General features: G+C 63.9%; 2 protein-coding genes across 4 annotated transcripts; one reads left to right on the plus strand and one right to left on the minus strand.

Annotated features, from left to right (window-relative positions):
• The first annotated feature begins 4,080 nt into the window (after window positions 1-4,080).
• LOC119156419 (erythropoietin-like) lies at window positions 4,081-7,746 on the plus strand. Of its 2 annotated transcripts, XM_037406104.1 has the most exons (6): window positions 4,081-4,242; window positions 5,191-5,646; window positions 6,518-6,645; window positions 6,733-6,819; window positions 7,045-7,209; window positions 7,320-7,746. In XM_037406104.1, the coding sequence occupies exons 2-6, from the start codon at window positions 5,634-5,636 to the stop codon at window positions 7,464-7,466; spliced, it is 540 nt and encodes a 179-aa protein (XP_037262001.1). In that variant the 5' UTR covers window positions 4,081-4,242; window positions 5,191-5,633; the 3' UTR covers window positions 7,467-7,746. The 2 variants fall into 2 exon arrangements, with proteins under 2 accessions (XP_037262001.1, XP_037262000.1); XM_037406103.1 differs by having other exon boundaries at window positions 5,191-6,645.
• A 403-nt stretch (window positions 7,747-8,149) lies between these two features.
• Window positions 8,150-10,561, minus strand: POLR2H (RNA polymerase II, I and III subunit H). 2 transcript variants are annotated; one of them, XM_037407535.1, is made up of 5 exons: window positions 10,403-10,555; window positions 9,814-9,897; window positions 9,009-9,102; window positions 8,785-8,868; window positions 8,150-8,669 (listed from the first exon to the last, which is right to left on the minus strand). In XM_037407535.1, the coding sequence occupies exons 1-5, from the start codon at window positions 10,473-10,475 to the stop codon at window positions 8,552-8,554; spliced, it is 453 nt and encodes a 150-aa protein (XP_037263432.1). In that variant the 5' UTR covers window positions 10,476-10,555; the 3' UTR covers window positions 8,150-8,551. The 2 variants fall into 2 exon arrangements, with proteins under 2 accessions (XP_037263432.1, XP_037263433.1); XM_037407536.1 differs by lacking the exons at window positions 8,785-8,868; window positions 9,009-9,102 and having other exon boundaries at window positions 8,572-8,669; window positions 10,403-10,561.
• Between the last annotated feature and the right edge of the window lie 15,461 nt (window positions 10,562-26,022).

The following is a 26,022-nucleotide window of genomic DNA, read 5'->3' on the forward strand; positions in this document are numbered from 1 at the left end:
GCAGCCAGACTTCCCCTGGCAGGACAGCCTGCTGGCATCGCCAGGGCTGGGACACTGCCAGGGCCCTGGGCATCCTCTGGGCATGGCCATGCCCTACACCCTGCTGCTTGCAAGCATTTCCTGCAAGCAGGGACCATGCCCAGCAGCGTGGCACCCCCTGGGCCCGTGCCCTCCCCACTGTCCCTGGTGGTGCCACTGACCTGTCCCCTCTCCTCTCTCCCGGCGTCCCGGCTGGCCTGGGATCTAGCAGCACGGCAGGCAGGGGAGGGCTGGGGTCTGCGTGGCCATGCCAGTGTCGCCATGCAGTGCCCGCTACGGCACGGCAGCGACCCTGGGGGACGGCAGGACGCGAGTGGGGCTGAGCAGGGAGGAGGCAGGCGATGGCTCCCAGCCGCCCTGCTGGTGCCAGGAATCCGGCGCTGGCTCCGTGCACCCAGAGCTCGTCACAGTCTCCTGGCTCAGCTGTAGGATGCAGGGAAGCAGCAAGGGAAGCTCCCTCCCCTTTCCCATGGAAAGGAAGGAGAGATGGGGAACCTGCCTGGTCGCGGCCCTCAGCATGGGGGAAACTGAGGCACGGGGTGGCAGCCTGAGGGAGAAGGGTGCTGCAAGGGTGTCCCAGCACTGCCAGGCTGGGACTGGGGTGGTGCGCTGGCACTGGGCCTGGCAGGGCAGGAGGGCACTGGGCATCCCTGCCTGGGGAGGGGGCATTGCCACTGCAGTGGGGGCACACAGGCAGGGAGGAACAGATGCTCCAGCTGTGCCTGGGCATCCCTCATCCACAGCTCCGGCCGCCCCTGGAAATGCCAAGGGGTGCCCCCAGAAGAGGGGCAGAGGGCAGGTTGCCAGAGCCTCGGGGGTCCCTGTGCTGGTGGGGAGGGGGTGGCGCCGGCCGGGGCGGCACTGGGAAAGGGTCCCGGTCCCGCCAGCTGCTTCCCAGCGCCCGCACATGTGTGCCGGCAGCGCCCGGCACAAAGGCGGCTCTGAGGCGCTCCAGAGCCCGGCCTGGCGCCGGCACAGCCCCAATGGGGCTGCCGGCTGCGGGCAGCTGGAGCTGCACAGGGATGGAGCCGGCCGGCCGTGGGCAGCCCCAGACACCCCGCCTGGCACCCACACCCCCGGAGCGGGCACCCGGCTCTTCCCTGGGTGGGCGGGTGCAGGCTCCGTGGGGTGCCGTCCCATCACAGTGCAGGTGGGACACCCCGACGGCACCCTCCCAAAGAGCCGGCAGCACCGCCAGGGCTTTGAGGGCACGTGTCCTGCCCGGCGGCGAAGGTCCCGCGGCGGGTCCTGGTGGGCCACGGTGGCGGGGCTGTGCCGTGCCTGGCATGGGGGTGTCGCAGCGGGCCCTCGCCAGCGTTCCTGCCCCACGCAGATCGCTATTGTCTGGCCTCATTAGCTGCTGCCTGCTCGCGGCTTTGAACATGAGCCGGGCTCTGGGCGGCAGGAAGGAGCCTCTGCTCCCCGGGGATGGGGTCAAGGCAAAACCGCATGCCCCGACCCCCCCCTTCCCACGCCTCCCATCGCCTCCCGGGCACCCCGACACCCTTCTCCCTGCACCCGTGCCAGGTGTGAGCCCGGAGCTAGGAAGGCGCAGGGGGCACCCCCTCTCTTGAAAAAGAGCCCCCCTTGACCGACAAGCCATTGGCCTCCCCAAAGCTTTGTGCTGAGCGCGGCTTGCCCCGTGACTAATCCCCCCAGCCTCGCACACACGCGGCGGGGCGGGGGGGGCTGTCGTAATGGGTGGAAATATCTCATAATTCACGTTGGACACGGGGATTACAGCCGTTCCGGCAATATTTGCACAACTGGTAGGCGGCTTGCAGGGCTGGGCCGCCCCAGACGAAGGCCAGGGGGTCTGTACATGGAGGGGGTTTTGGGGATAGCAGGTATGGGGACGGGGATGCAGCCTGGGGGGGTCACGGAGCAGGGGGGGAAGTGGCTGTTTTCTGTCTGCGGACACATGGAGTTTATTAAGGCGGGCGCGTTGCCAGCATGGCGGGGATGGCTGGGGCTCTCACCTTCGTTTCAGCCCGCTGTGGTGGGCACGGGTTGGGGAGCAGGATGGAGACCCCAAAGTAGCTTCATCTGCAACGCCAAGCAGATCCTGGCTGTGCCCTGGGGCACTGCCCCTGCTCCTAGTGCCCTGTCAACTCCACAGAGCTCCCTGCTTATAGGAGCACCCAAAGGTGCTGGGGTCCTGCCATCCCCAAATGCCCCCTCCTCAAAGTCCTTGCGGGGTGACCCCAGTGGGAGGAAGGCAGGGGGCATGCAGGGCATGGGGGGGCCGTGTTTGGCATGGGGATTAGCAAGCTCCCAGAGCGATGGTGGTCTCCCCCCTCCCCACCGGACATGCAGGCAAATATTTGTGCCCAGACTTCGCAGGACAGCGAGAAGGAATTTCATTCTTGCGCCCACCTGCGGCTCGGCCGCCTGGCATTAACCCCTTCGCCACCCAGTGGGATGGAGAGAGAGGGGAAAGGTGCCCTCCTGGCACGCCCCATGCCCCCCATCAGGATGAGGAGCTTGGCTGATGAGCAGGATGGGGGGAGGGGGCACGGTGGGATTGCCCCAGATGCCAGCAGGGCCACTGGCACAAGGTGCCCTGGCACAAGGCAGCGACTGGAAGGTTTGCCCATGGGCATCCTCTGGGCAGCACCCAGGGCTTCGTGCCTGGGTGCTGGGCAGCATGTGTCCTGCTGGGTATTGGGAAAAGTGGGGAAAACCCTGCCAGCCTTCACCCCCACTGAGCTGTGGCTCCCTGGCCAAGATGCCTCTTGCAAGCCCCTTCGCCCAGCAGCACCACGGTACTACTTCTCTGGGACAGGCTGTGTGGAGTGGTGCAGGGTGCGGAGGGTGTGAGGAGCAGGATTTGCCCACGGATGTTTATTGGCAATTTGCAAATGTAAAAAAAGGCCCAGAGGGGTCAGGGGGTACCCAGCTCCCGGGGGCTGCATGCACACAGGGAGGGGGCCAACCTGGGTAGAGGGTCCCTCACTGCCTGGCACCCCCAAGAGCCCCGCTGTGCTTCTTTCCCTGGCCCCGGGGCCATCTGTGTCCTGAGCAAACTGGGCTGTTTGCTCACACCGGGATTAGCTGCTCTCTTTGTTCCTTTGACTTTCTCTTCCCTTTATGCTGAACCCTTTTATGGGGGCTTCAAAGGGGGCTGGGACCCCCCTCCCTGCCCCTAGAAGCCCAGGGTTGCTTCCCATGCCCCCCCACCCCCTGCCTTGCACTGACATCCTGGGGATGCCCACTGAGCACATCTGGGTGGCCTACAGGAACAGCAGCTGTGACACCCATACATGCTCTCCTCCCCCCCCCCCCCACCCCCCCCCCCCCCCACCCCCCCCCCCCGCTGCCTGGCACCTCCGGCTGCCCTCAGCACCTTGCTGAAGTGGGTGCGAACGGCTGCCCCCCTGCAGCGGGATTCCCGATACTTTGCACCCTGTAAGGAAAGGTGGGAAACTTGGCACCAAGATCCGGCCAGCTGCACAGCCCCACAGCCCCCGCCCGGCTTCCTGCCCCCTGCCAGAGTCCTGCCCGGCTTGGCCAGAGCCCCCATGTCCCTCTTGGGGTCCACTGCCCCCACATCCCCTCCCTCCACAGTACACAGTATCTGTGGATTTGGGCTGGGGGAGACATGGTGGGCAACTGCAGGGGCTCCCCTCCACATCCCTCCCTGCCCCGCTGGCATTGCCCTTTTCAGCAGAAGACTACTGCAGGCGGGGGCTCCCACTGCCCACCAGCTGTTGGCACAGCTGGAAAGGAACCTTTTGGAGAGAAGGGGCTGTTGTAGGCATCTTGAGGTGCCTCAGTGCCCACTGGGGTTCAGCAAATATCCAGTTTCCAGCTGCCCTCTGGTTTACCCTGATTGGTTCGTTTGCCTAATTATGAGGGCAAGCAGGGAGCGCAGGGCACCGCAGCTCTCCAGCCTGGCATTGTCAATGGTTTTGCACCCAGAAAGGGACGGGGGTGCAGGCATGGCAGAGGCACGGCAGGGACTGGCACAGGGCCAGCAGTGGGAGCAGGGCCAGCGCTGGCAGAGGGGCTGAGGGTGCTGGCTGGCTTGTTTGCAGCTTGTCACGTCCGCAGAGACGGGGCACGGCCGTGTGCGGGAAGCCTGACGGTGTTTGACCCCAGTGCTCTCCACTCCGGCTGCTGCCAGCTATACCCCAGGGGAGCTGGGCTGCCAGTCACGGCACCTGCTTGGACCCCCCATCTGGGCACCCTGCGACCCGCAAGGTGGGCTGCCGGGCACCGAGCAGGGCATGGGGCAGGTGGAGCAGGGCTGAGGTGTTTACTTTGACTGTTGTCACCCGGCCAGGCACTGCCGGGAACTGCCGGCCGCAGGGAGAAGGGTGGGAGCGCGAGAGAGCAGGGGTGTGAGAAGGAAGCGCACAGGCTGTGGGGGGACCAGGGGCAAGAGGATGTGGGGTGGCAGGGGTCCCCCCAAAGGGAAGCCCAGCCCCAAGGGTTATCTAGGAGTGTACCCCCACACGTGCTGCAGGAAGTGCATGTGTGCACACGTGGGCTTGAGGGTGCACATCGGGGGTGTGTATGTGTGCGCCATATGGACACACAATGGGTGTGTGCACCCCCCCGTCTGCAGCCAGGGTGCTCTGCGGGGGCTGGGTTTGCTGCGGGGCAGGGGGTGACATGGCCATGGAAGGGCCTGGTGCTGGACAGACCCCTGTGCTTCTCCTACCCAGTGAGGGGCTGTTTGTGGGTGCTTCACCTGACCCACCCCCAACCAACACCCCTGGGGAAACAGCCCCAGGGCCATGTGCCAGCCAGTTGCCTGAGCTCCATCACTCTCCCCAGCTTGGAGGGGTCCCCCTGCACCACAGCCACACCAGGGTTCTCCAGCTCCCAGTTACCTCTAGGTAATGGATACAGGGCTCAGAGCCCACCTCTGGGCAAGGGTCACTGGGCTTGGGGTCCATCTCTGGGCGATGGATACAGGGGTCAGAGCCCACCTCTAGGCAAGGGTCACCAGGGCTGGGGTCCACCTCTAGGAGAAGGTAACTGTGCTTGGGTTCCACCTCTGGGTGAAGTTGACCAGGGACGAAGTTTACCTCTGGGAAAGGGTTTTTGGTGGCCTTCAGGCCTTGCTGCCACAGCACCACCCTGTCAGAACTGATGGTCCCAGGGCCGCCCAGCACAGGATCACCAACACCATCTCTTCTGCAGGTACCAAGGCCACCTTCAGCCCCTGGCCAGGCACAGCCGAGACGCTGGCCGCTGACATCCCCACAGCCAAGCGCTCAGGCCGGGGGGCAGGTGAGCAGCCCCGGAGGGCGCCCGGGGACGCCCTTCCCGTGCCCTGAGCCAAGGGAGGAAGCGGCCGGAGGCAGGAAGCCGATCCCCGGGCCCGGGGCCCCCGCCGCGATTTTGCTGGAAGGTCAGTGGCGACACAACAGGAAATCGCGCTGCCTGGGCTAGGCGGCCCGGCCGGAGCCGGAGAGCTGCGCCCTGCCGCCCCAGGGGCGCCCCCGGCCCCCGGCCCTCCGTCCCGGCTGGGCAGCTCGCGGGGAGCCCGCGCCACCACCGCCCTCCATGGAAGGGGGACGGGAGCTGGGGAGCAGCCGCTGGCCGCAGGGTGGAAGATACAGGGCCGAAGCCCCCAGCTGAGCATGGAGCTGAACAGTGAGTGCGTGGCTAAAAGGGGGGAACGGGAACCAGCAGGAAGGGGCATTGTGTGGGCAGCGGACATCACGGCCACACAGCCAGAGCGTTCCCTGCATGGGCGCCGCAAGGGATGAGCCCCACAGACGGGCAGCAGACCCAAGAGGGTGGCTCTGGCTTGGTTGGACCTGGCTTCCACCTGGACGCAAGGGCAGTCAAGCATCTCTCCATGCCCATCCCAGGGAAGCAGGCTGCGCTGAGGGCTTTTGGGGACAGATGCAGTGCCAAGGCAGGCGGCGAGGCAGGTGGATGCACAGAGGGCCTTTGAAGAGGAAATGCCTCTTGCCAGGATGGGCAGTCACTGGGCACAGCAGCCACCTGGCTGAGAGGTGTGCAGGGCAGCAGCGTGCCAGTGGCACTGGGGAAGGCAGTGCTGGCAGGCGAGCCCTTGGCCGGAGCAGCAGCAAGTAGCAGACTAGCACTGCAGGATGCTGCAAGCAGGGATTTTTCCCAAAGCGCACGTCACACCCAGAGCTGCTCCTGGCACAGATCGGGAGAGTTGCTCCCAGTCTGTGCAGGGAATGCAACCCTGCTCCCCACCTGCAGCAGTCGAAAAACCTGGCACAGATGTGACTGTGCAGCCCCCTTGGCACACACCACCAGCACGGAAACCCTGGCTCTCCCCAGCGAGCACCGGGCACCCGCACTGACTGACCCAAGGGCGGCAGCAGGCCCTCCTCAGCCTCCCTAGACCTCTCCCTGCACCCCTACCGCAGGGCTGCCAAGGCCACCACTGGGCTGCGGCGAGATCTTACCACCGCAGACATGGCCCTGGGCTGCAGCTGCCCAGGGAGGCATGGCACAGCGCCCATGGTAACCCTGTCTCCCCCAGGACTGCTCCTCCTCACATCCTTCCTCCTGCATATGGAAGAGGGCCGTGCCAGCCTAACACGGTTGGTCTGTGACAACAGACTCATCCAGAAGTACATCGGAGAGGCCAAGGACATGGAGAAGAGAGTGGTGAGGATACAGTCCCCCACCAAAACCCAAGGCCAGGGACGGGCACAGTTCCTGGTATCTCACCTCACCATCTCCTCTTCCCCATAGGGCCAGTGCCAGGCACTGCCTGCACTCAACCCACCTGCGGTACTGCCCTTTGTGGGCTTCAGCCACCAAGAGTGGAAATCCAAATCGGTGAGAGGGGCTGGGAGGATGGTGCTGGCAGGATGGTGCTGCCACTAGGGTGCCCACGGGGCTGTAGAAGGAACCCCTGGGATGGCACAGGCACCAGCAGTGTCAAACAAGGTGCCTGTGGGTGTACCTGGCGGCGTGGGGAGGTGGAAGACCCCATCCAGACTAGAGTGGACATAGGAATGAATCAGGCCCACGGGTCAGCCCGCTCACTGCCTGTTCCCCCAGAATGAGACCAAGCGGCAGGAGATCCTGTGTGACCTGGCACTGCTGGTGGGTGCCGTGGCAGGGGCCCAGAGCCAAGTGACTGAGGAGTGTGGGTCCAGGCAGCTGAACCAGCTTTACCAACATGCCAACTCCTTCCTCCTGCTCCTGCAGACCTTCAGCTGGGAGGTGAGACCTTCCTTCCCAGGTCAGACAGACCACCCTGGCACTGGTGCCGGCTGCACTGGGCTGGGTACAACAGCGTTCCTCACCCCTCTTGTCCCACTCTCACCCTTCAGGCAGGACCCTGGGAGCCAGGCTGCTCCCAAGGCTCCATGGAGCAGACCCAAATCACTGGCATCTTTCTCACCTACCGGCAACTGGTGCAGGGCAAGCTGCACTTCTTCTTCAACGACCTGGCCAAGAACTTGTGCAAGCAAGGCTAAGGGTGTGACAGAGAGCCTTGGTGCAGGGCCCAGTGAGGCTGCACACAGGGTTCACCATCGATCCCAGGTCAGAGCAATCCCGCTGGACACTAAGCTGTGCTCTGGGTGCCCAGGAAGGTGTCTTCAGGGAAAGGGTTGGCTCCTGTTCCTCAAGCTTTCAGCAACTGCATGGCCCATGGAGGCAGACAGCAGCAACACCCACGCACCAGTGGGCAGAAGCCCTGCTCCCACTCTGGCAAGCACCTCTACTGTGAATGCTTTACAATTAAAGAGCTATTTTTCTAAAGAGTTGTTTATATCCTCCTTTTCCCTCACTACTGTGGCCTTGGCAGGGGGCCTGCACACCCCCAGGGGCTTCAGGAAGAAGCAGCCCCTCGGGGACCTGCTCCCGGCCTCTCCCCTGCACCCAGCTGCCTCCCGCGGCAGCCACCAGCTCTGCAGGGCTGGCAGGCTGTGTCGGGTTCCAGACCCACTTGGGGACGTGCGCTACCACTCCTCGCCCGCTACACCCACCTGCCTCTTCCTACCCCCAGCATGCACCGTGCCCAGAGGGGTGGCAAAGAAGAGCCCAGGGCAGGTTTGGACTACCTGTCCTTTGGGAAAGTGGTATGGGCCCCCTTTGCCCCCCATAGGCGTGTACACGCTCCCTGCCAGCCTCATCTCTCAGCCAGAAGAGCCAGATCTAGAAAATGCATCCTAGTTTAATGAAGAACAAGCCTGGCCTGCCTCAGGATGGCTCCTTAGGAAACGGTCCCCAGCCTCGAGGCAGACAGGCAGTTGTCCCAGTCCAGCTGCCCTGGCCAGAGCCAGGGCTGATCCTGCTGTTGAAGCACGGGATGGCAGAGGTGAAGAGACTCCCAGCAGGCAGGACTGCGGAGCACACAGCAGTCTCCACTTGGCCATCAGGCACCTCTCTCCTTGTAAGAGGCGGTTGCGGATCCCAGCAGGAGTCAGAAGAAGCTGGGATGAAGAGGGGACTTCTCCCTCCTCCCCAGCTCTGGGACATCCTGCTGGATTTGGGGTCACAGGGCTCCTGTTTGCTTGCCAGCAGAATGTCTTTGGGGCAGCCCACAGAGGCAGGTTTCCTAGAAGGCCAGCTTCTTCATCAGCAGGTAAACTCGAGAATCCACTTCAAAACCATGCAGATTGTTTGCGTCTCCCTGCAGCCGCATAAGCAGCCCCCCATAAGACACATAGGCAGAGCTGGGGTGGGAAAAAGAGGAGCAGTGAGAGCAGGGAATCCCATGGGAGATCCTAGTGCCTCCCCCACACCACCTCAAGGCACCACGCCTCCCCACTTCTGCCAACAGGCACTCACAGGCGCGTGGCTGCTTCCGTGGAGGTCTCATCCCCTTCAATCCTGTACACCTTGCCATACATCACGTACTCGAACTGGTCTGCCCTGCAATGGGAGTTCAAAGAAGAGTCAAACCTGGGTATTCCCCCAGATAAGCATCCTTTGGGAGAAGGCACCTCACAGCCCCTCAGCACTTCACTTTTTCTCTCATCCACCCCACGTAGGTCCCAGCTGGACGCCCATACCTGGACGGCCTGTCGTCTGTGGGGTTATACTCGCCATCATCCAGGGTGCCATCTTCATACAAGGTGCTGGCAATGACCAGGCGGAATTTGTCCCCTGGGAGGAGAGGGCAGAGGAGCGGTGAGGAGGCAGAAGGTGCAGCCACAGCAGATCTTGGGGTGATGGCAAGAGTGGCAGGTTTAGCACAAACCCTGTCCCTGCCTTCAGCCCTCCAACAGGATTGTGGGAAACAAGGGAAAGATCACACTGGATCCTCTTTCTCCCCATTCCCCACAGGCACTGGTAACCACCATGGAAGAGACCAGATCCACCAGGACACCACCGCTGATGTTTTCACAGGACACAGCAAGATACTCTCGTGGAAGTCCCAGAGAGCCTGGCTGGACCCTGGGCAGGTACACAAGACCCTGCAGTGTCAGTTCCAGCACTTCTGTGCTTCACAGAGGGTAAGACTTTCAATCATTCAATATATTTAGCCACAGAAGCTCATTTCAAAAGGTGTCCTTTAAAGCTCAGTTGCCACCAGCTGAGGCAATTTCACTAGACAGCATCTCTGTGGAATGGGCCAGAGACATGCCTGAACACAAACAGTGAGGGCAATCAGAATCTGGCTCAGCCCCAGCACACCGAGAGTGCCCAGTGCCTCCTGTGATCTGGAGACAGCACAGGGGCTCAAGGACAGCTCATTCCTTGTTCACAGCAAATTCAGTCCCCCTCCCCCAAGCACCAACACACACCTCTCTAACCTCGCCTGCCCGTGCTGCCACTGCCTCAGGCACACTCTGGACTAGCAGCCTAAGGGCTTACCGAGGTCCACAGGGTAGATCTGGATGTTCACGTCCAAGATGAGGTCCATCTTGAAGGACTCACTCTCACAGTGCAGGCGGGACACTGGAGAGAGGAACAGAGTCAAGGGCAAGGACAGAGAAGACTCCCAGGGGCCATGTGGCAGCAGGGTCCCCACCCCAGGCTGGCACCTAAGCTATTTGTAGGGAAGAGGTGTACAGCGCATGGGGATGGATGCCAGAGTCTGGGAGCTGACTGAGGTGTGCACAGATGGGGAGAGGAACACGGTGGTGCGGGGATCCGAGCACACCAGGAGCCGTGGGGGTGCGAAGGGGCACAGAAGCCGGGCTGGGGAAGCAGGGTGCACCGGTGTGCAGCAACACACGGTGGGGTCGGTGCCAGATGATGGTGAAGGAATGCGGCACTGGGGACACCGCCGGCGGAATGGGCAGGGGGGAAACCAGTGCGGGACGGGGACGCGCTGAGGGAGCTCACAGGACCCCGGCGGGAGGGCAGCGCCAAGCACCTTCGGCCTGAAGCGGCGCAGGCCCAGGCTGGGGCCCGGCGGGAGCGCCGGGAGGGCGGGGAGGCGGCGCGGGGCCCCACTCACCACGGTCGAACTTCTTGCCCTCGGGGTCGATGTCCTTCACGTCGAAGATGTCCTCGAAGAGTATCCCGGCCATGGCGGCGCCTCCGCGTACCTGCTCCCGCCAGGCGCCGGCCGATGACGCGCCCTCACTTCCACCGCCCCTCGGCCGGCAAAGCGCCCTTCCGCCGCGGGGCGGAAGTAGCCTCAGGGTGGGCGGGGCGATCGGGCGGTGGCGGGAGTCCGCGCGGCCCTAGTGCGCGCCTCCCCTCCCCTCCCCGGGCTGCAGATTCCCGGCGGGGTCACCGGGCTGCGCTGGCACCCCCGGCGCCGGGGCACCGCGATTGCGGGGGGACACTGCAAAGGGGGGCGGCCAGATGGGGGTCGTTGCAGTGCGGCGGGGGCGCGCTGCAGTAGGGGTGCATTGCGATGGGGTTGCATTGCAATGAGGGACACTGCAATGGGGATGCGCTGCAGTGAGGGCGCACCGCAATGGGGGCGCACCGCAATGGGGGCGCACCGCAATGGGGGCGCACCGCAATGGGGGCGCACTGCCATGGGGGCACTGCAATGGGGGGATTGCAATGGGTGCACTGCAATGGGGGTGCACAGCAGCGGGGGTGCATTGCAGGGGGGTGGGCTGCAGACAGGGGTGCACTGCAGTGGGGGGCCGGCCTGGCCCCGGCGCGGCCGCGGTGCCGTGGGCTGCCCCCCGGAGCCTGCCGCCGGCGGGGCTCCTGCGCTCGGCTCCCCCGGGGAGGCGGCCCGGCCGGGTGCCGGCAGAGGGAGCTGCGAGGCCGCGGATGGAGCCGCGCACGGCGCCGAGTCCCCCACGGCCAAGGGCGGGCCCCGGCCCAGGGCCGCCCCCAGCCAGCGGCCCGGCCCCGCGGGGGCGGGGGTCCGGGCTACCCCGCGGGGGGCTCACAGCGCCCCCCAGCCGTGGGGCAGAGGGGCTTCACCCGCCCCCCCGGTCGCCGCTGGGCACTGGTGTGATGAGCTGCGCAGCCTCAGCAGCCAGGGGGGCTGCAGCCCCCGCCGGCACCTCCCCCCTCCCACGGCAGCCACGTGGGGGAGGGGTGGGGGTGGCCCCCACTCGTGGCCTGCCGATGAACCGTGAGGGGAGCGGGGGGACGGACGACGACTGGGGGCGGCTTCAAGTGCTGGGGCACCACGGGGTGCTCGCACCTCGGGCAGCTGCCGGCGCGGGGTCGAGAGTTCAGCCCTGCCCCCCCCTAGCCCCCCAGTGCCCCCCCCATCTGGCCTCGAATCGATGCTGCCCTGGCTTGGGCCAGATGGGGACAGAGGGGACCCTGCGCCCCCCCGTTTGGGCGGAGGGTCCCTGCCCGGAGAGGGCAGCGAGGGGGCTGGCACAAGGGCAGGTGGTGGGGCAGGTGTCCCGGTGTGGTGGGGACCGAGGAGGGCGGATGGCACGGCATCATGTGCGTGGCACATGGCAACAGCTCACTGGCGACCACGAGGCCATGAGTGGGGACATCTATGGGACACCGGTCCGTGTGTGTGGCCCTGGTGCCTACAGCGAGGTGGCTGTGTGGGGACATAGCCCACGCTGTCCCCGGGAACCAGACGTCTCCAGGATGTGGCCCGGGGCGGTAGCCGGTGCCCCCCATCCCTGGATGTCTGTGGTACCCCAGTGCACCCCTGTGTGACCTCTCCATGGCATGTCCCTGCCGTGACACAGTGCCAGCGCATCTGCGAGGCACAGGCAGCGGGACAGGGCAGCATGGTGACACGCAGTGGGGGGCTCTGGTGTGCCGGGGAGGGGGCTGGTGGGCTGTCAGGGGAGGCGTGCAGGCGGTTCATGGCGGGGTCACCCTGCGGCTGTGGCATTCAACGGGGACAGCCTTAATGCGCTGGGACATAACCCCGGCTCTTTCTAATCATCATCCGGATGGGTGATGCTCCCCCCCCCGCAAGCCTTGTGCCCCCTCCCTACTCTGCCCACCCAGGCTCGCATGGGGCACAGACCTCCAGATCCCCCTGCCAGGGTGTGTGGCCATGGCCAGGCACCCTGCCTGATGCGAGGGTGGGGTGTGGACCCCCTCCTCAAGCCCCCTGCGCCCTCCCTGGCATCCTGCAGCCGGGGTGCCCCTGCCTGCTGTGGGGGTGCAGGGCTGGGCTGCGGAGGGCAGCCGGGGCTGTGCACATTGCCAGGGGGTGGCAGCAACACACAGAGCATGGCAGAGCACCCCCGGGGTGTGCCAGACAGGGGGACGTCTACCCTGGCCGGGGGGAACCCCTGCCTCAGCTAGGCTCAACAGTCTGACCAGTTGCCCCCTCCAGCATCCCCGAGGAGAGATCTGACCCACCAGGTGAGGGGCTACTGGGCTGGGGGAGGGGGGGGGGGACACAGGGTTGTTTTTTGGGGAGGGGCCCATGTGCCAGCCCCCACTGTGCTCAAGGGTACCCCCTGGGAGCCCACTGTGATTCAGGCTGTGGAGGGGGGGGCCTGGCAGGGTTGTGCCCCCTGCTTGGATGCTCTCAGGGCCACTGCAGGGTGACACAAAGGGCTTATCCTGCCCAGCTGTCCCTGCTTGCCCCTGCTGAGACCTGGCACACTTGGTGCAGGCCGGCAGGCAGCCGGGGCTGTGCTCACCAGCCGGTGAGGCAGCCCCCCATGGGCACTGCTGCCCGCGGACCCTGCCAGCTGGCAGTGCCGTCTGTCTCCCTGCCCTTGCGGGACCGGGGCACACCTGAGCCCCGACCCTGGGCACAGGCGGGCATGGCCCCACGCAGAGGTCACGGGCACACAGCCACCCGCAGGACCAGCTGGTGGGGCAGAGGGGACACAGGTTTCCAGGTGCCCCCCAGATGCCATGGGGCCGGGGTGGCAGCAGGAGCCTGGCATGGACCTGAACCCGCGGGCACTGGCTGTGTGGCATGGCCACGGTGCCAAGCCCCCTCCTCAGCCCCAAGCCCTTTCCTCGGCCTCATGCCCAGGCAGCCTGTGGGGCAGGATCAGCTCGGGGGGGCTGGCCCTGGCGTAAATCTGGCCGGCATTGGCAGAGACCAGGGTACCCCGCTTTTCCTTGCATTACATCCCCATCTGCCCTGGCTCTGCCTGTGTGCTTGCTGCCTTGCTGACCCCATGCCATGCCGTGCCATGCTGTGCCATGCCATAGGAGTGGAGGTGGCCAGAGGGACCCATGTCCCCAGCTAATGCCAGCCCTGTGCTGCTGGGGGGTGAGCAGATGGTCCTGGGGCGTGTGTGCTTGTGGGCACGGGGAGGCTGGCACTGCCTTCAGCGCCGTTGCCGGCAAGCACCCGTTTGCCAGCCAGGTGCCTGGCGTCGCCTCCTTATCTGGGATTAAACAAACCCTCCCCAGATCCGGCGCCAGGCACTGCCCCAGTGCCCGTGGGAGCAGCTCTCCCCTACCCCGCAGCCTCCCATGCCTGCTGCTCCCCCCACGCTGGGCTGCGAGGTCACCCACGCTGTGAGTCCCTGGGGTGAAGAGCCCCCCAGAAGCTGACCCCAGGCTCCTCTCGCTCTGGTCATGCTGTAGCCCCCAGGGTCTCTGCACAACGGGGCAGCCAGGCCAGTCACACCTGGCGGGGGGAGTACCCAGCCAGTACCTCCAAAGCAGGGCACAGGATGGCACTCTCTCTGCCCCTGCCTTAGGGCACCCCTAAAGCATCCTGACACAAGATGGCACCTGCTGGGGGGTCCCCCTGTCTCATCGTGGCTGGGGAGGTGCCCATGCCCTCAGCATGATGGATCCCGGCAGCCCCAGTGCCAGTGGTGCCAGGCACCCTGGAGCAGGGGTGCAGCCCCCCTCGTTAGCCGCTTGGCTGTTATCTTCTGCCGATAAATTATACAACACAAGCACGCCTTTGAAACGCAGCCAGACCTCCATCCGGCGGGGTGGCCTTTGGGGGCCCAACATCAGCCATTTGTGGCTGGGAGGAGGTCAGCGACATGGTTTCAGGCGCTGCCCTGGTGAGGGGGTGCTGGCGACAGGCTCCTGGGCTGTAATAGGGACCCGAGGGCAAAAGCAGAGGAGCAGTGGGGCTGGGAGCCTGCCTGCACCCCTGCCTGCACCCCATGCCCATACCTGCTGCATGCAGCTCTGCCTGTACTGCCACCCACCCTGCCTGCATTCCTACCCGTAGCCCCTGCCTGCAGCCCCTGCCTGCCCCCCTTGCTCGTATCCCTGGCTGGTGCCCCTGCCCGTTTTGGGGTGCAGGGCAGCAGCGGAGCCCGGCCGGCCGGTGCTTCAGAGGCGGCGGCGGCCCTTGTTATCCGCCGCCACAAAGGAGCCGAACCGCCACTGCCGTTACCGGAGCAAACAAGGGCAGGGCGAGGCTGGCAGGGTGGGCAGCTGCCGGCACCTGCGGGCACCCATCCCCGTGGCACCGTTGCGGGCTGTGGGGCGAGGGGCAGAGTGGCACTGTCCCCATGCCCAGGGATGGGGGTCCCCCCATGCACCCCGATGTCGGGGAGCCGAGTCTGGGGGGCTGCCCAGGGCCGGTGCATGCTGTACACATGTGCTCCCCACCAGCTCCGTGGGTGCCCCCGTGGGGTGCAGCAATGGGGTGCAGTGGCCTCCCTGCACCCTGATGGGTTGGTCCCCACCTGGGCCGGGGGCTGGGCAGGAAGAGGTGAAGCTGAAATTAAGCTGTTAATGAGCCCGTCTGTCACCAAGGCACCAATTATGCAGGCTGGGAAGGAGGAGATGATGGAGGCTGGTGTGGCTGGGGGAGGGGAGCAGGATGCCAGGGTTCACAGCATGGGGGCAGCTGGGGGGTGGCACCCTGTCTCAACAGCTTCCCCATCACCACCTGCCACCGGCTCCCCCAGGGACTGCCGGACACGTCCTGCAGGCTGGGCGACAGAGGGGACCAAGGGGTGGTGGGGCCACAGCTATACCATGAGCCCTAGGGAACCTGGGAAGGAATTAGCCCCTTCTTCCCCCTGGTGAAGCCCTGGGTGAAAAAATGAGCTTCTGGGGAGATCAACCCCAGCCACTGTCCCTGACTGGCACAGGGGGTGTCACTAGTGTCACGAGCTGGCTGTTTGCTGCACCCAGGGCATGGGGGGGCATGTGCCTACAGGGAGCAGAGACACTGGCTGTACCCCAGGATGCTCTCAGACCCTCTGGCTGCTCCTGGCCCTAGGAAGGGGTACAGCAAAGAAGGGGGCTTATAGCCTCCCCCGCCACCACCCCGCTCAAGACTGCTGTGGTGGGTGCATGGCAGAGGCCCCTGTTCCTGTCCCCATCCCTGTCCCCAGCTGGGATGGGTCAGGGCAGAGAAATTCCTCCGGGCTGATGCTGATGTCAGTTTTTCCGCAACACCTCTTGGGAGTGGGGCCGGGTGCCTGGCCAGGCTGGTGGAGGGACAGGCCATCTCCCTCAGCTGTCATCACGCCTGCCTGTCCCCGCGATGGCCCTTAGCAGCACCCGGCCTCGGGAGGGACCTGGGGGCTGCCGGAGCCAGGGTCGGAGCCTGCAGGAGTGGGTCCCTGATCTTCCGCGGTGGCAAGGGGCTGCCTGCCGTGTCCTTGCCAGACGCACCCAGCAGAACCTGGCTGGGCGGGAGGGCAGGCTGGGATTACAGATGGGGGATTTTGCTAGGACTCCAAATTAACTTAACAGCTTTGGAAGACAAACAGATTAGGGAGCTGCAGGGATCGGGGCGAGGATCAGCTAAATTGGAAGCAGAGGTGGGCGGCAGCATCCTGCCCAAACCCTGCTCCCTCCTGCCCAAACCGCCAGCCCAGCCCCAGCCCTGCAGCACTCCAGCCCATCGCCACCCTGCCAGCCCAGGTTGCTTCCATGGGGTCCTCAGAGTCCCCTCCTGTGGCCAAGCCAGTGGCAGAGCTGGTCGGGGCAGGCTCTTCCCTCCAGCCTGGGTCTTGGCCGCATGTCAGCAGCCTCCGGGCGTTGCTGCCTTCCCCTTCCCTTTCCCTGCCCGTCCCTTTCCCGCTCTCCGTGCCCCCTCTCCCTGCCCTCCCCTTCCCCAGCACCTCACATCCTCAATGTGCATCCCACCCGCCCCTTCCCCAGCACCCCACATCCCCACCTGCATCCCCTCACCCCTCTCCTTGCATGCCATGAAGTCGCTGCCAAAAGAAGCAGTCCCGAAATAAGCTGCCTTCTGGGCCCCCATAAATCTTAGCAAAGCACCATGTTGGGGGGCAGTCCTGCAGCCCCCTTTGCTGGCAGGGTGCCATGCCTCATCTCTACATGCCCCCAGCTTCCCAGGAGGATTTGGGGTTGCATTGCCACCCCGATAGCATCAGGTCCCTGGGGCAGCCCTGCACACTGGAGATGAGATCACAGGTAATGAACAACATCTGAGCATGGGGGCTGGGGACAAAGCAGGCAGAGGGACAGCCCTGTCCCCCTCCGGCAGCCAGGCAACATCTCTGTGGAGAGTAGGCAGTGCTAGACTGGTGGTGGGCTTCGCTGCCCATTTCAGGGTGACACCCCCATGGCAGGACCTCCAGAGTCATTTGTGACCCAAGCCTGGCAGGTCTCAGCCAGCTTTGATAGGGCAGCAGGGAGAGGGTGCCAGGCTGGGGCAGCCTGGGGGTCCTCGAGGAGGAGGGGGCTGTGGCAAGGAATGCCGGGTGTGGGGGACAGCCTTCTGCTGCTGCAGCCCCCCTGGCCCCCCCGGCCACCTCCCACCACCGCTTCCTGCGCAGGCGGCCTGGGGAGGCGATGAAAGCAACCCCAGCAGATGTTTCTGGCTTGTTTTCATCTCATTAACTGTTTCCTCTTTTATTATGGGATAAATTATTAATTGTTTGGCACAAGGAAGAAAGGAAAGAGAAATCCTGATGGAGAACCCGCGAGCCTGGGGGAGGGAGGTGGGCAGGGGCTGACGCAGCCCGGAACAAGGGGAGGGCAGGGGGGGATTTGGGGTCCCTGGGGTGGAGGCAGCCCCCGTGCAGTGTCACCAACCCCCAGGCATCCCCCATGAAAAGGGGAGCAATGCAGGGTGCGGGAGGTGCTCCAGGGGCTGGGCAGGGGCGAGCTGTGTGGGGGCTGCTGGCATTGGGCCTCCATCAGCAGCTGGTGGAAGTAACCTGGGCAGGCAGGGTGATGGCGAGACCCAGACTGCAGGCACCTGTCTGCCAGAACCTGCCCGGAGACCCCCCCAACCCCTTCTCCCTGCACCCTCCGGCTGAGAACGGACACGCTGTACCTCCTGGCCAAGGGACAGGGCTCAGCCCCAGCTCTGCCACCCACCCCACCCCCACTCCCACAGCTCCCCAGCCCTTGCCCCCCTGAAATATTCATGGCCTGCAATGACGAGTTAATTTAATTGCCCTGATGAGGAGCTGAATAATTTACAGTCTTTTTGAGCAGGTTGGGAGACATCATTAGCAGCTGATCTTGGAGCAGGGAGGGGAAGTGGCTGTACCCCCATCCTGCTGCTCGGGGACACCAGGTGGGAGACAGGGACCTGAAAGCATCCCCATCCCAGTGTCCCTGTGGCTGTCTGGTGTGTGGGGAGGTCCAAAGCACCAAGCCCCACTGCCCGTCCTATGATCCCTGGCACTGTGGGGTGGGAAGGTGGCCCCAAGCCCAGCACTCCATGGCTCCCCTGGTCCTGGGGTCCTGGCAAGCTCCAAGACACAGCCTCCCTCCATCCCATTGTTGCCACTTTGGTCTGCGGCCAGTGGCGATGGTTGGGATGAAATATGGCTGGGAGAAGGGGCCGGCGCGCTCCGGATTCCTGAGATAACGGGGACAGGCAGGACATGGACTTTTATTTACATTTTTTCCTTGAAATTTCAGCCACTTTCTAATGAGACCCCATCCGGCTGCCATGAAGATAAGAGGGGCTGGTGAGGGGGCTGTTGGGGGTCAGGATGTGTTTCAGGGGGGTTATTCCACCCCAAGCCCAGATTAACCATTTTGTTAACTCACCCCAGTCCATGCACCCTGGTGGGTGGGGGGCTTGGGACTGGCTCATTCCCCATCAGAATGCATGTTTCTTCCTCTCCACTGGTGTGATGGGGACCTGGGGAGCCTGATCCACCCCATCCCCCCACCCCCGCAGGTCAGGGGGAAGCTGTGTCTCCTGCTGCCTTGGCCCCCCTCCTTGGTGGAGAAGGCAAAGCCCAGGATAATGCTGTCGTGATGGCCACGCCAGGAAATTTCAGGCCAGAGGCCACGGCTGGGGCAGGGGCTGCAGCTAGCCACCCAGTAACGCCTGGATTTCCTCCCAGTGCTGCCCAACGTCCGGCTGGCGGGGGGGGGGGGGGGGGCTGCGGTGTGCGGGATGCCCATCCACAGCACCCTGTCCCCAAGCAGGAACAGCCCTGGCTGCCCCATGGCCCTGGTGAGCACAGCAGGGCCCTGCGGGGGTCCTGTGTTCCAGCAGCGCTGGGGGTCCTGGGCTGTGTGCCTCTCGCAGCGCTGGGAGCATCGCTGTCCTGGGGAGGGACAGGGGAGAGGGGCTGCAGTGACCCACAGGTGCCTCCTGCACCTGAAGCCCTGGGGGTTCCTGGCCCCTCTGTCACCCCACACACAGGGCTGGCCCCCACGGTGTCAATTGAGGGGGCTCCCTGGGAGGTCCAGCATGGCCGGGGTGTGAGAGCAGAGCTGAGGCTCGCCGCTGTCACCCCAGGTGCCAGAGCACAGGGGCATCCCTGCACCCCACAGGGGCATGCAGCCATGCACATACATTTGTGCACACAGACACTCCTATATATGCACCCCTGCATGCAGCACTGACATCCCACACACACTCACAGACACAAATACACACTCCTCCATGTGCTCAGGCACACGCAGACAAGTTCACATGCATGCACGTACCTCCGTTTGTGCACACATGCACATATGCATACACCTATACATGTACAAAAACACACGCAGGTGTACACATCAGCAGACATGTAAGTGTGCACACATATGCACTCATGCACTTGCACACATACACACAGCCCCCTGCAGCTGCACTCATGTAAATCCACAGGCATGCACATACGTGTCCATGCACATGCACATGCACACAGATGTGCAATCCCCCGCGCACATACAGACCGCCCTGTAAGTGCACACACACACATGAACGCACACAAGCTCTCACACACACACACATGTATACAGACAGACACAGGCGCTCACTCCTGCCTGCACATGTGTGCTGCCTGCCTGGGGTGCCAGCGGGTGCTCCCCACACAGCTGCTGCACCCCCCACCCCCCACCCCCCCCTCTGCCTGCTCTCTGGAGTTTAAGAGTGAGGAGGAATTTTAAATGCATTGACCCCTGACCCGGCCCTGCCTGCGAGGGGAAGCCAGACCCTGGGCTGCCCCCAGCCGGATGGGGCCGTGGGGGGGGGACACGACGACGCACGGGATGATGAGCCCTGAAAGCCTGCGGCAGGCAAGGGGGAGCACCCTGCATGCTTGCCGCCTCAGGGAGCACTGACAACAATCACCCCAAACCCTTGCTGCCTGCAGTGCACATAACTTGGGGATGCCACAGCTGGGTGCCCCACACCAGGGGGCTCAGTGGGGGTGGGATGCCCATGCCATGCCTCCTGCAAAGGGTCCCAGGCCCCCCACCACACTTCTGCCCAGCTCGTGGCATCCCTGCCTCCTGTGCAGAGGGGCTGCAATGATGGCGGTGTAATTAAAAACGCAATTAAGCGCTGCCACTTAGCAGAAAAGTCATACAGTTTGGGGATAATTATCTGACAATATAACAAGTTGCCCAACATTAATCAGGCACTGATCTGCTCCAGCAGCTGCGCTCCCCACTCGGGCCGCTCCCTTAATGGCATCCTTCAGGAGACAGCAATAAATCAGGCCCTTACGGGGGCCCTGGGGGCAGCATGCTGTCCTCTGACTGCTCCTTGCCTGCATTTGGGGTTTTTTGGGGTGCCAAAGTAGCACCCTCCTTGCCCAGTCCCGGGATGTTTGTTTCCTGCCTTTGGATGCTGAGAGCCAAGGGGCTGGTCCCAGTGGCTTAGCCCTCACCCCAAGCTGGGGGACTGGGGGGCACCCCTGAAAGGACACCTCCCGGGGGGTACGGCCATGCCAGGGGGAGATACCCCAGGCTGGGGGCTGCCTGCTCTTTGCCAAGGGGCAGCCAGCACCCCCCACCCTCCCTAGGGATGGGGCTGACAAAAGAGTCCCCAGGTAGGTGGGGGACATGAGGTGAGGGCACACCAGCTCCCAAGCCCATCAGTGATGTGGGGAATTAATGAGTATTTATGGCTTGTATTTGCCAGTGTTAATGAAGTGTTTGCACCGGAACAATATTGCACGGAAGCAGAAGTGGGTCCTCCCACTGTGTCCCCCCAGCATCACCTGGGGACTGTCCCCATGCCAGGACAGCCCCAGCCATTGCCCCATCCTAGTTGCCCTCCCAATGCCATGTCCTGGCTTGGATGCTGTGGGGTCCCATGCCAAGGGTCCTCTCGGTGCTACATCTTCCTGGCTTGGAGATGGACTCTCTTGCCCCCCTGCCCCAGATTTGCCCCCATGGCCAATGTGTTGATGCAACTCGCTTGCAGCTGGTTCCTCCCACGCTCCTTTCCCGCAGCCCCAGGCTCTGCCAGTCCGGGTTCCCATCCCTGTCCCAGCCTGCCCGTTTGGAGGGGGGGATACAGCCCTGCACAGCTCTGACTTCTAAGGGCTGGAGATAAAAGCGGAGCTCTTTGCCTTTGTTCGGGCTCTGGCCGGCGTGGGCCGGGGAGGGGGAACCTGCCAGAAAGAAACCAGCAGCTTAACACATTCACTTCGCCCCTAATTTGCCGGTTCTGCCACAAAATCCCATTACAAAGGGCTTAGCGGCTGCACCCAGGAAGAGGTCACTGCTGGAGGCCCCCGAGGAGATTTACGGGCCACAAAAAATGCGAGAAAAGAGCAACCCGGCTCCCTTGGGCACTCCCCGGCAGGGCAAGGAATGGGCACCGTGTCCCAGGGTCCTGCTGTCCCCTGCCAGTCCCCTCCACCCTGCACCTGGCAGCAGGTGAGAGCGGTTGCAAAGGCGCAGCTGGGTTAATTCACCTTTATAACTCCAAAAGCAAATAAAATGAGGCTCGGCATTGATCTGTGGGCATTGAGCCGGGCCATAAAACACCGGCAGTAGCCGACAGGCACTGCCTGAGATCCGGCTGTGCCGTGCCGGGTCCCTGCAGTTTGATGGGGGATGTGGCTGTGGTGGCCTCCCAAAATGTGTCAAAGGGGCTGGGGTGGCCCCGCAGCTGGGTGCAGAGGGAGGGTGCTGGGAGCTGCGGGGAGCCCAGAGTTGCCCACCGTACCCCCGTGCTGAGGGGCTGGCTGTGTCAGCCTGGGGCACCCTGCTCAGCCTGGGGTGGGGGGCATTTGGGGGGGCCTGAGGGCAGGGAGTGTGCATGGGGGTGCAAAAAGAGGTGGGGTGTGCAGGGGCAGAGGGGGTATGCATGGCTGGAGTTGGCGGTGGGTGGGTGTACGTGAGTGGGTGCATCCACGCAGCTGGGCGTGTGGGAGGTTCATGCAGCCAGGCGTGTACCTCAGAGCATGGTAGCCCGTGCGGGAGCATGCAGACACACCTATGCAAGTGTGCACAGACACGGGGACCCGTGGTGGGCTGTGGAGGGACCAGGACAGATCAGCTCTGCAACTACTGCGTGGGGTGATGGTGCACGGAGCAGCGGGGCACGCTGGCGGTGCAGGTGTGAGCGCCTGGGATGGGAACATGCCAGGCTGGCGCCCAGCTGTGTGCTTGGCACTGCTTCTGCTGGGCTCCGGCTCGCGGAGCGGGGAGCAAGGAGAAAGGAGCAGGGCCATCATCGCAGGGCAGAATGGAAATGAGCCCCCGGGGGTCCACGCGGCACAAAGGAGCCTGCTGGGGTGGGCCGAGACCTTCCCAGCCCCTCACCACAATGTTTGCAAATACCGGAGGCCACTTATGGTGGGGCCGCCGGCAGGGAGGACAAGGGGGGCTGCCAGCATCCGCCCCCAGCCGGGAGCTCCCTGAGCACTGCTGTGCTGGGGGTCAGAGCCAGCCGCAGAGCCCAGCCCCGGGCCTGGCAGTGCCCCACAGATGCCCCATGGAAGCCCAGCTGGGGGGGCTGAAGGTGGGCAGGGGCTGCCCATTGCCTTTGTTGACGGCCCTGGTGCCGGAGCCAGGGGAGCGGTGAGCGGTGGGGAGGAATGTCCCTGCTCAATGCCCACCACACAGGGGCTGACAGCCCTGAAATTGGGCTGTCACATCCCGTCTGGGCAGCCCTTCGCCTCCATTTGTGGGGGCCTTGTTCAGCTCCCACCGCATTCAGGCAACACAAACGCAGCACTTAACCCTCCGGCTCTGCCGGCCCGGGGTGGGGGCCCAGGCGATGTCGGCCACCAGGCATGGGGATGTGCCACTGCTATCCTGCCACACCATCTGCAGGGATAAGGTGAGATGCCCCGTGGTACCAGGCTCTCTGGAAGGGGTGGTTTAGGGTCCCCAGGACCTCCCACCCTCACCCCACAGCCCCCAGTGGATGCCCTGAGCTGGGGACTCACTGCCTGCCCCAGGACCGGGGGCTCACACCAGCCCCCGTGTCACCCCACACCCTTCCACCACCACCTCCCTCCAGACACCACGACCACCCCGAGACCCTTTCCCACCCCCCTGCAGGGACACCCACCCTGCAGCCGCCCCGGCTGCTGATGAAAGCGGGAGCGGGAGCCTTTCCTTTGACACAATTAAGCAGCTCGGGGTCCCAGCGCCTCGCTTCGCCGCAGTGTGTTAAATTAATGTAGCAGAAAAAATCATTATGCAGGGACACAGATGGAAGTGACCAAGCAGAAAATGCGATGTGCAGTGGCGGAGGACCCCTCTTACCCGTGTAAACACTACAGGGAAGGACAGGTTTCCCAGCTCCCAGGCGAGGAGGTGACCGCAGCCTGCCAGGGGGCTTCCCCTCCACGTTGCCACCGGAGCAGACCCCCGATGGAGCCAGATGCGGGGGTCCCCCGGGCAGGTGAGGGGAGCGGGTGGTGGGACCCCCCTGGCAGTGGCTAACCCGGGTGCGGCAAGGGCTGGCCGACAAGCCGGGCAGTGCGTGTGGCCAGACCTCAGCTCGCAATTACCATGTCATTATGTGCCGGCACAGCCGTGGCTAACGGAGCAGAAAAGCAGCCCCTGCTCAGCACCCAGGATGAACGGGCTGAGGAGGCCCTGGGGGGAGCCCATGGGAGCACCCAACTACACACATGCATGCACCCACACATGCACTTAATACACGTGTGCCCAAGTGGGCGCTTGTTCTCCAAGTACCACCAACATTGGGGATCTTTTCCTGGGCGCACAGCCTCGTTTCTTATCCCTTATGCCCCAAGAGATCTGCACCCACCTCTGGGGACCCCCTCAGCACCCAAGGGAGCTGCCCCAGGAAAGGTTTTTTCTTCCTGGGGAAATAAGCCCAGGACAGACAAGGCCCTGGGGCTTGGCTCTAAGCTACCCTGCAAACAGCAAGGGCTGCGGGGCTGCTCACGGAGAGCTTGCATACCGGTAACCCCAAATATCGCACAACGGCAGGCTGGAGTCCCCACACAGTGACCCAGCATGGGGCACAGCAGGACACAGAGGGAATGGAGGGATGCTGGGCACGTGGGAAATGTGGGATCTGTTGCCAAGGCAAACCCTCCTCCACCTCCTCTCCCACTGGGTCCTACCTGCTGCCTGGACAGAAGCCGGAGCCTTGCTGTTTGAGCTGACGGATGTTTCAGGGGGCCAGGCTGCCCCTGCACAGGAGTCCTGCAGCCCCTTGCAGGGGGTCCCCGTGCAGTCCCACTCCCCTCCTGGTCTGGCTGACCTTACACCCCACAACCTCCTTCAGCCTGGATTTCACCCCAGCTGGCCACTCTATGGCAAACGAGGACTAATTACACACTTGCCCTTGTTTGCTGGGAGCACCCAGGTGTCAGTGTTTGAGTGCTTCCCATGCCATGTCCCTCCAGGGCCCAGGGTGGTGGGACACAGGGACAGATGCGGGGGTCAAGGGGGTGGCCAGAGGCTGCCGTCTGCCCCGGTGCTGGTGGGGGTTATCACACTGGGGTGGCACAGGATGATAACCAGAGCTCCCTCCTGTCGGCACCGTGGGGTGTGAGAGTGGGATGGGGATAGGGACGGTCCCCAAGGCCCTGTCCTCCGCCTCGGGGACGCCCTGGGACAGCGGCTGCCTGCTCCCCACTACCTCCCCAGCCAGCTTTGTTTCCATAGGGCCGTGTTCCCACCAGCCCAATATTCATGTGGGCCCCTTCCCACCCCGGGGGGCTGCTAATCCCACCGAAACGGGCCAGGGGATTGTTGACCGAGCTGCCATATCCCTTGAACAAGCAAGCCTGGGCTCCGCAGCTGCCGCCGGATTAAGAGACACCCTTTCGCTGCCATAGCCCCCGCACCAAAGCACCCGGCCCCCCAAGCATGGTGCTTGGGGTGAGGGGGGGGCGGCAGCCGGCAGGAGGGGAAGGGGATAGTTGCTTGGGGAACTCCCACAGTAAAAGCTGACAGGTTCAGTGTGGCTTTCCCAGCACCCAAAATGCCTGATCTGCTGCACCTGGCGTGTGTCGGCAGTGCCCAGGAAGGGGGTGCCAGGAGTGCCACCGTGCAGGGCTGAGCCCAGGGAGGGCACACCTGCAGTGTGGCACCGGCACTGGCATCGGTGGCTCCCTGGTCTGTCCCCTCCCTGCTGCCACCAGCCATGGCATGTGCAGAGCTGTGCACAGCTATGGTAGAGGGTGAGGAGCAGCTCTCCTGCTCCAGAATTGTGGGTCATTGGAATTAGATTAATTAGCATGTGCTAATGGAAGCTAATTAGCACCCAGCCATGCTGATGCAGAGCTTGCAAAGTTGGGCACCTGTCCCCTGCCCTGCTGCCTCAGTTTACCCACCTGCAGCATGGGTGAGCCTGGCACCAAGCTCTCTGTGATGCCAAGGGACAGCAAACCAAGGAGGAAATATCATCGCAGGGAGAGGGGACCAGCTGCTGACTTGTTATCAGGTCTGGCCCTGCCAAGTGCCCCTGGCTGGGGCAGCCTCTGGCTATCTCATTATCTCAAGAGCTTGTTCTGGGTCGGGGTGGACATGTCCACACGCAGAAGTGGGTGTTGCTGGATGCCCAAGCCACCCTGCCCTGGGCATTGAGGGGTGTCTCAGGGGGGTGAATAAATAAAGATGGGAAGGACAGAGCGCTGGGCTCTGTGCGGCTCCTGCTGTGGGGAGGGATGATGGGGCAGCCGTTCAAAGGGGGAGGCATGCACCCATGGGTGCTATTCATACCTGAAGAGACTACAAAACACCTTTTGGCTCCATCAACAAGCCCTAGAGCCCCGTGGCAGCATCCCTCCCAGTTAAGTGCACAGGGCAGATAAAGGGTCCTTGAGAGTCCCCAAGGAAATGGCTGAGACACTTGCTGTCTCCAGAGTGTGTTTTGGGAGGCAAACAGCCCATCCCTCCCTCAAAGGGACCCCGCAAGCCCTGCAGCAGGCCCAGCAGTGGTGCTGAATGCTCACTGGGCTGCCTGGGGGGTTGTAAAGTGTTCAGGGGAAAAGCTCTTTCGCTGCACTGTGCCCATCCCAGCCACTCGTGGAGAGCCTCTGCCTCCCGGTGACACGTGGCCTTTACTGGGGACAGCAGCTCAACGGTGAGCCCCCCTCCCAAAGCAGTTGATGCAAAGGGTGCCATCCCCCG

This window comes from Falco rusticolus, chromosome 13 (assembly GCF_015220075.1).
Source record: "Falco rusticolus isolate bFalRus1 chromosome 13, bFalRus1.pri, whole genome shotgun sequence".
In the NCBI taxonomy this organism is placed as follows: domain Eukaryota; kingdom Metazoa; phylum Chordata; class Aves; order Falconiformes; family Falconidae; genus Falco; species Falco rusticolus.

What these genes read in the sequence shown, in the direction of transcription:
- POLR2H (XM_037407535.1), bottom strand. Translation starts at nt 10,475, where the DNA reads ATGGCCGGGATACTCTTCGAGGACATCTTCGACGTGAAGGACATCGAC. An exon ending in GGGCAAGAAGTTCGACCGTG is followed by an intron (nt 9,898 to 10,402) that starts GTGAGTGGGGCC and finishes TCCTCTCTCCAG; the next exon opens with TGTCCCGCCTGCACTGTGAG. An exon ending in GATCTACCCTGTGGACCTCG is followed by an intron (nt 9,103 to 9,813) that starts GTAAGCCCTTAG and finishes CTCTCCTCCCAG; the next exon opens with GGGACAAATTCCGCCTGGTC.
- LOC119156419 (XM_037406103.1), top strand. Translation starts at nt 6,451, where the DNA reads ATGGCCCTGGGCTGCAGCTGCCCAGGGAGGCATGGCACAGCGCCCATG. An exon ending in AGGACATGGAGAAGAGAGTG is followed by an intron (nt 6,646 to 6,732) that starts GTGAGGATACAG and finishes TCTTCCCCATAG; the next exon opens with GGCCAGTGCCAGGCACTGCC. An exon ending in AAGAGTGGAAATCCAAATCG is followed by an intron (nt 6,820 to 7,044) that starts GTGAGAGGGGCT and finishes CTGTTCCCCCAG; the next exon opens with AATGAGACCAAGCGGCAGGA.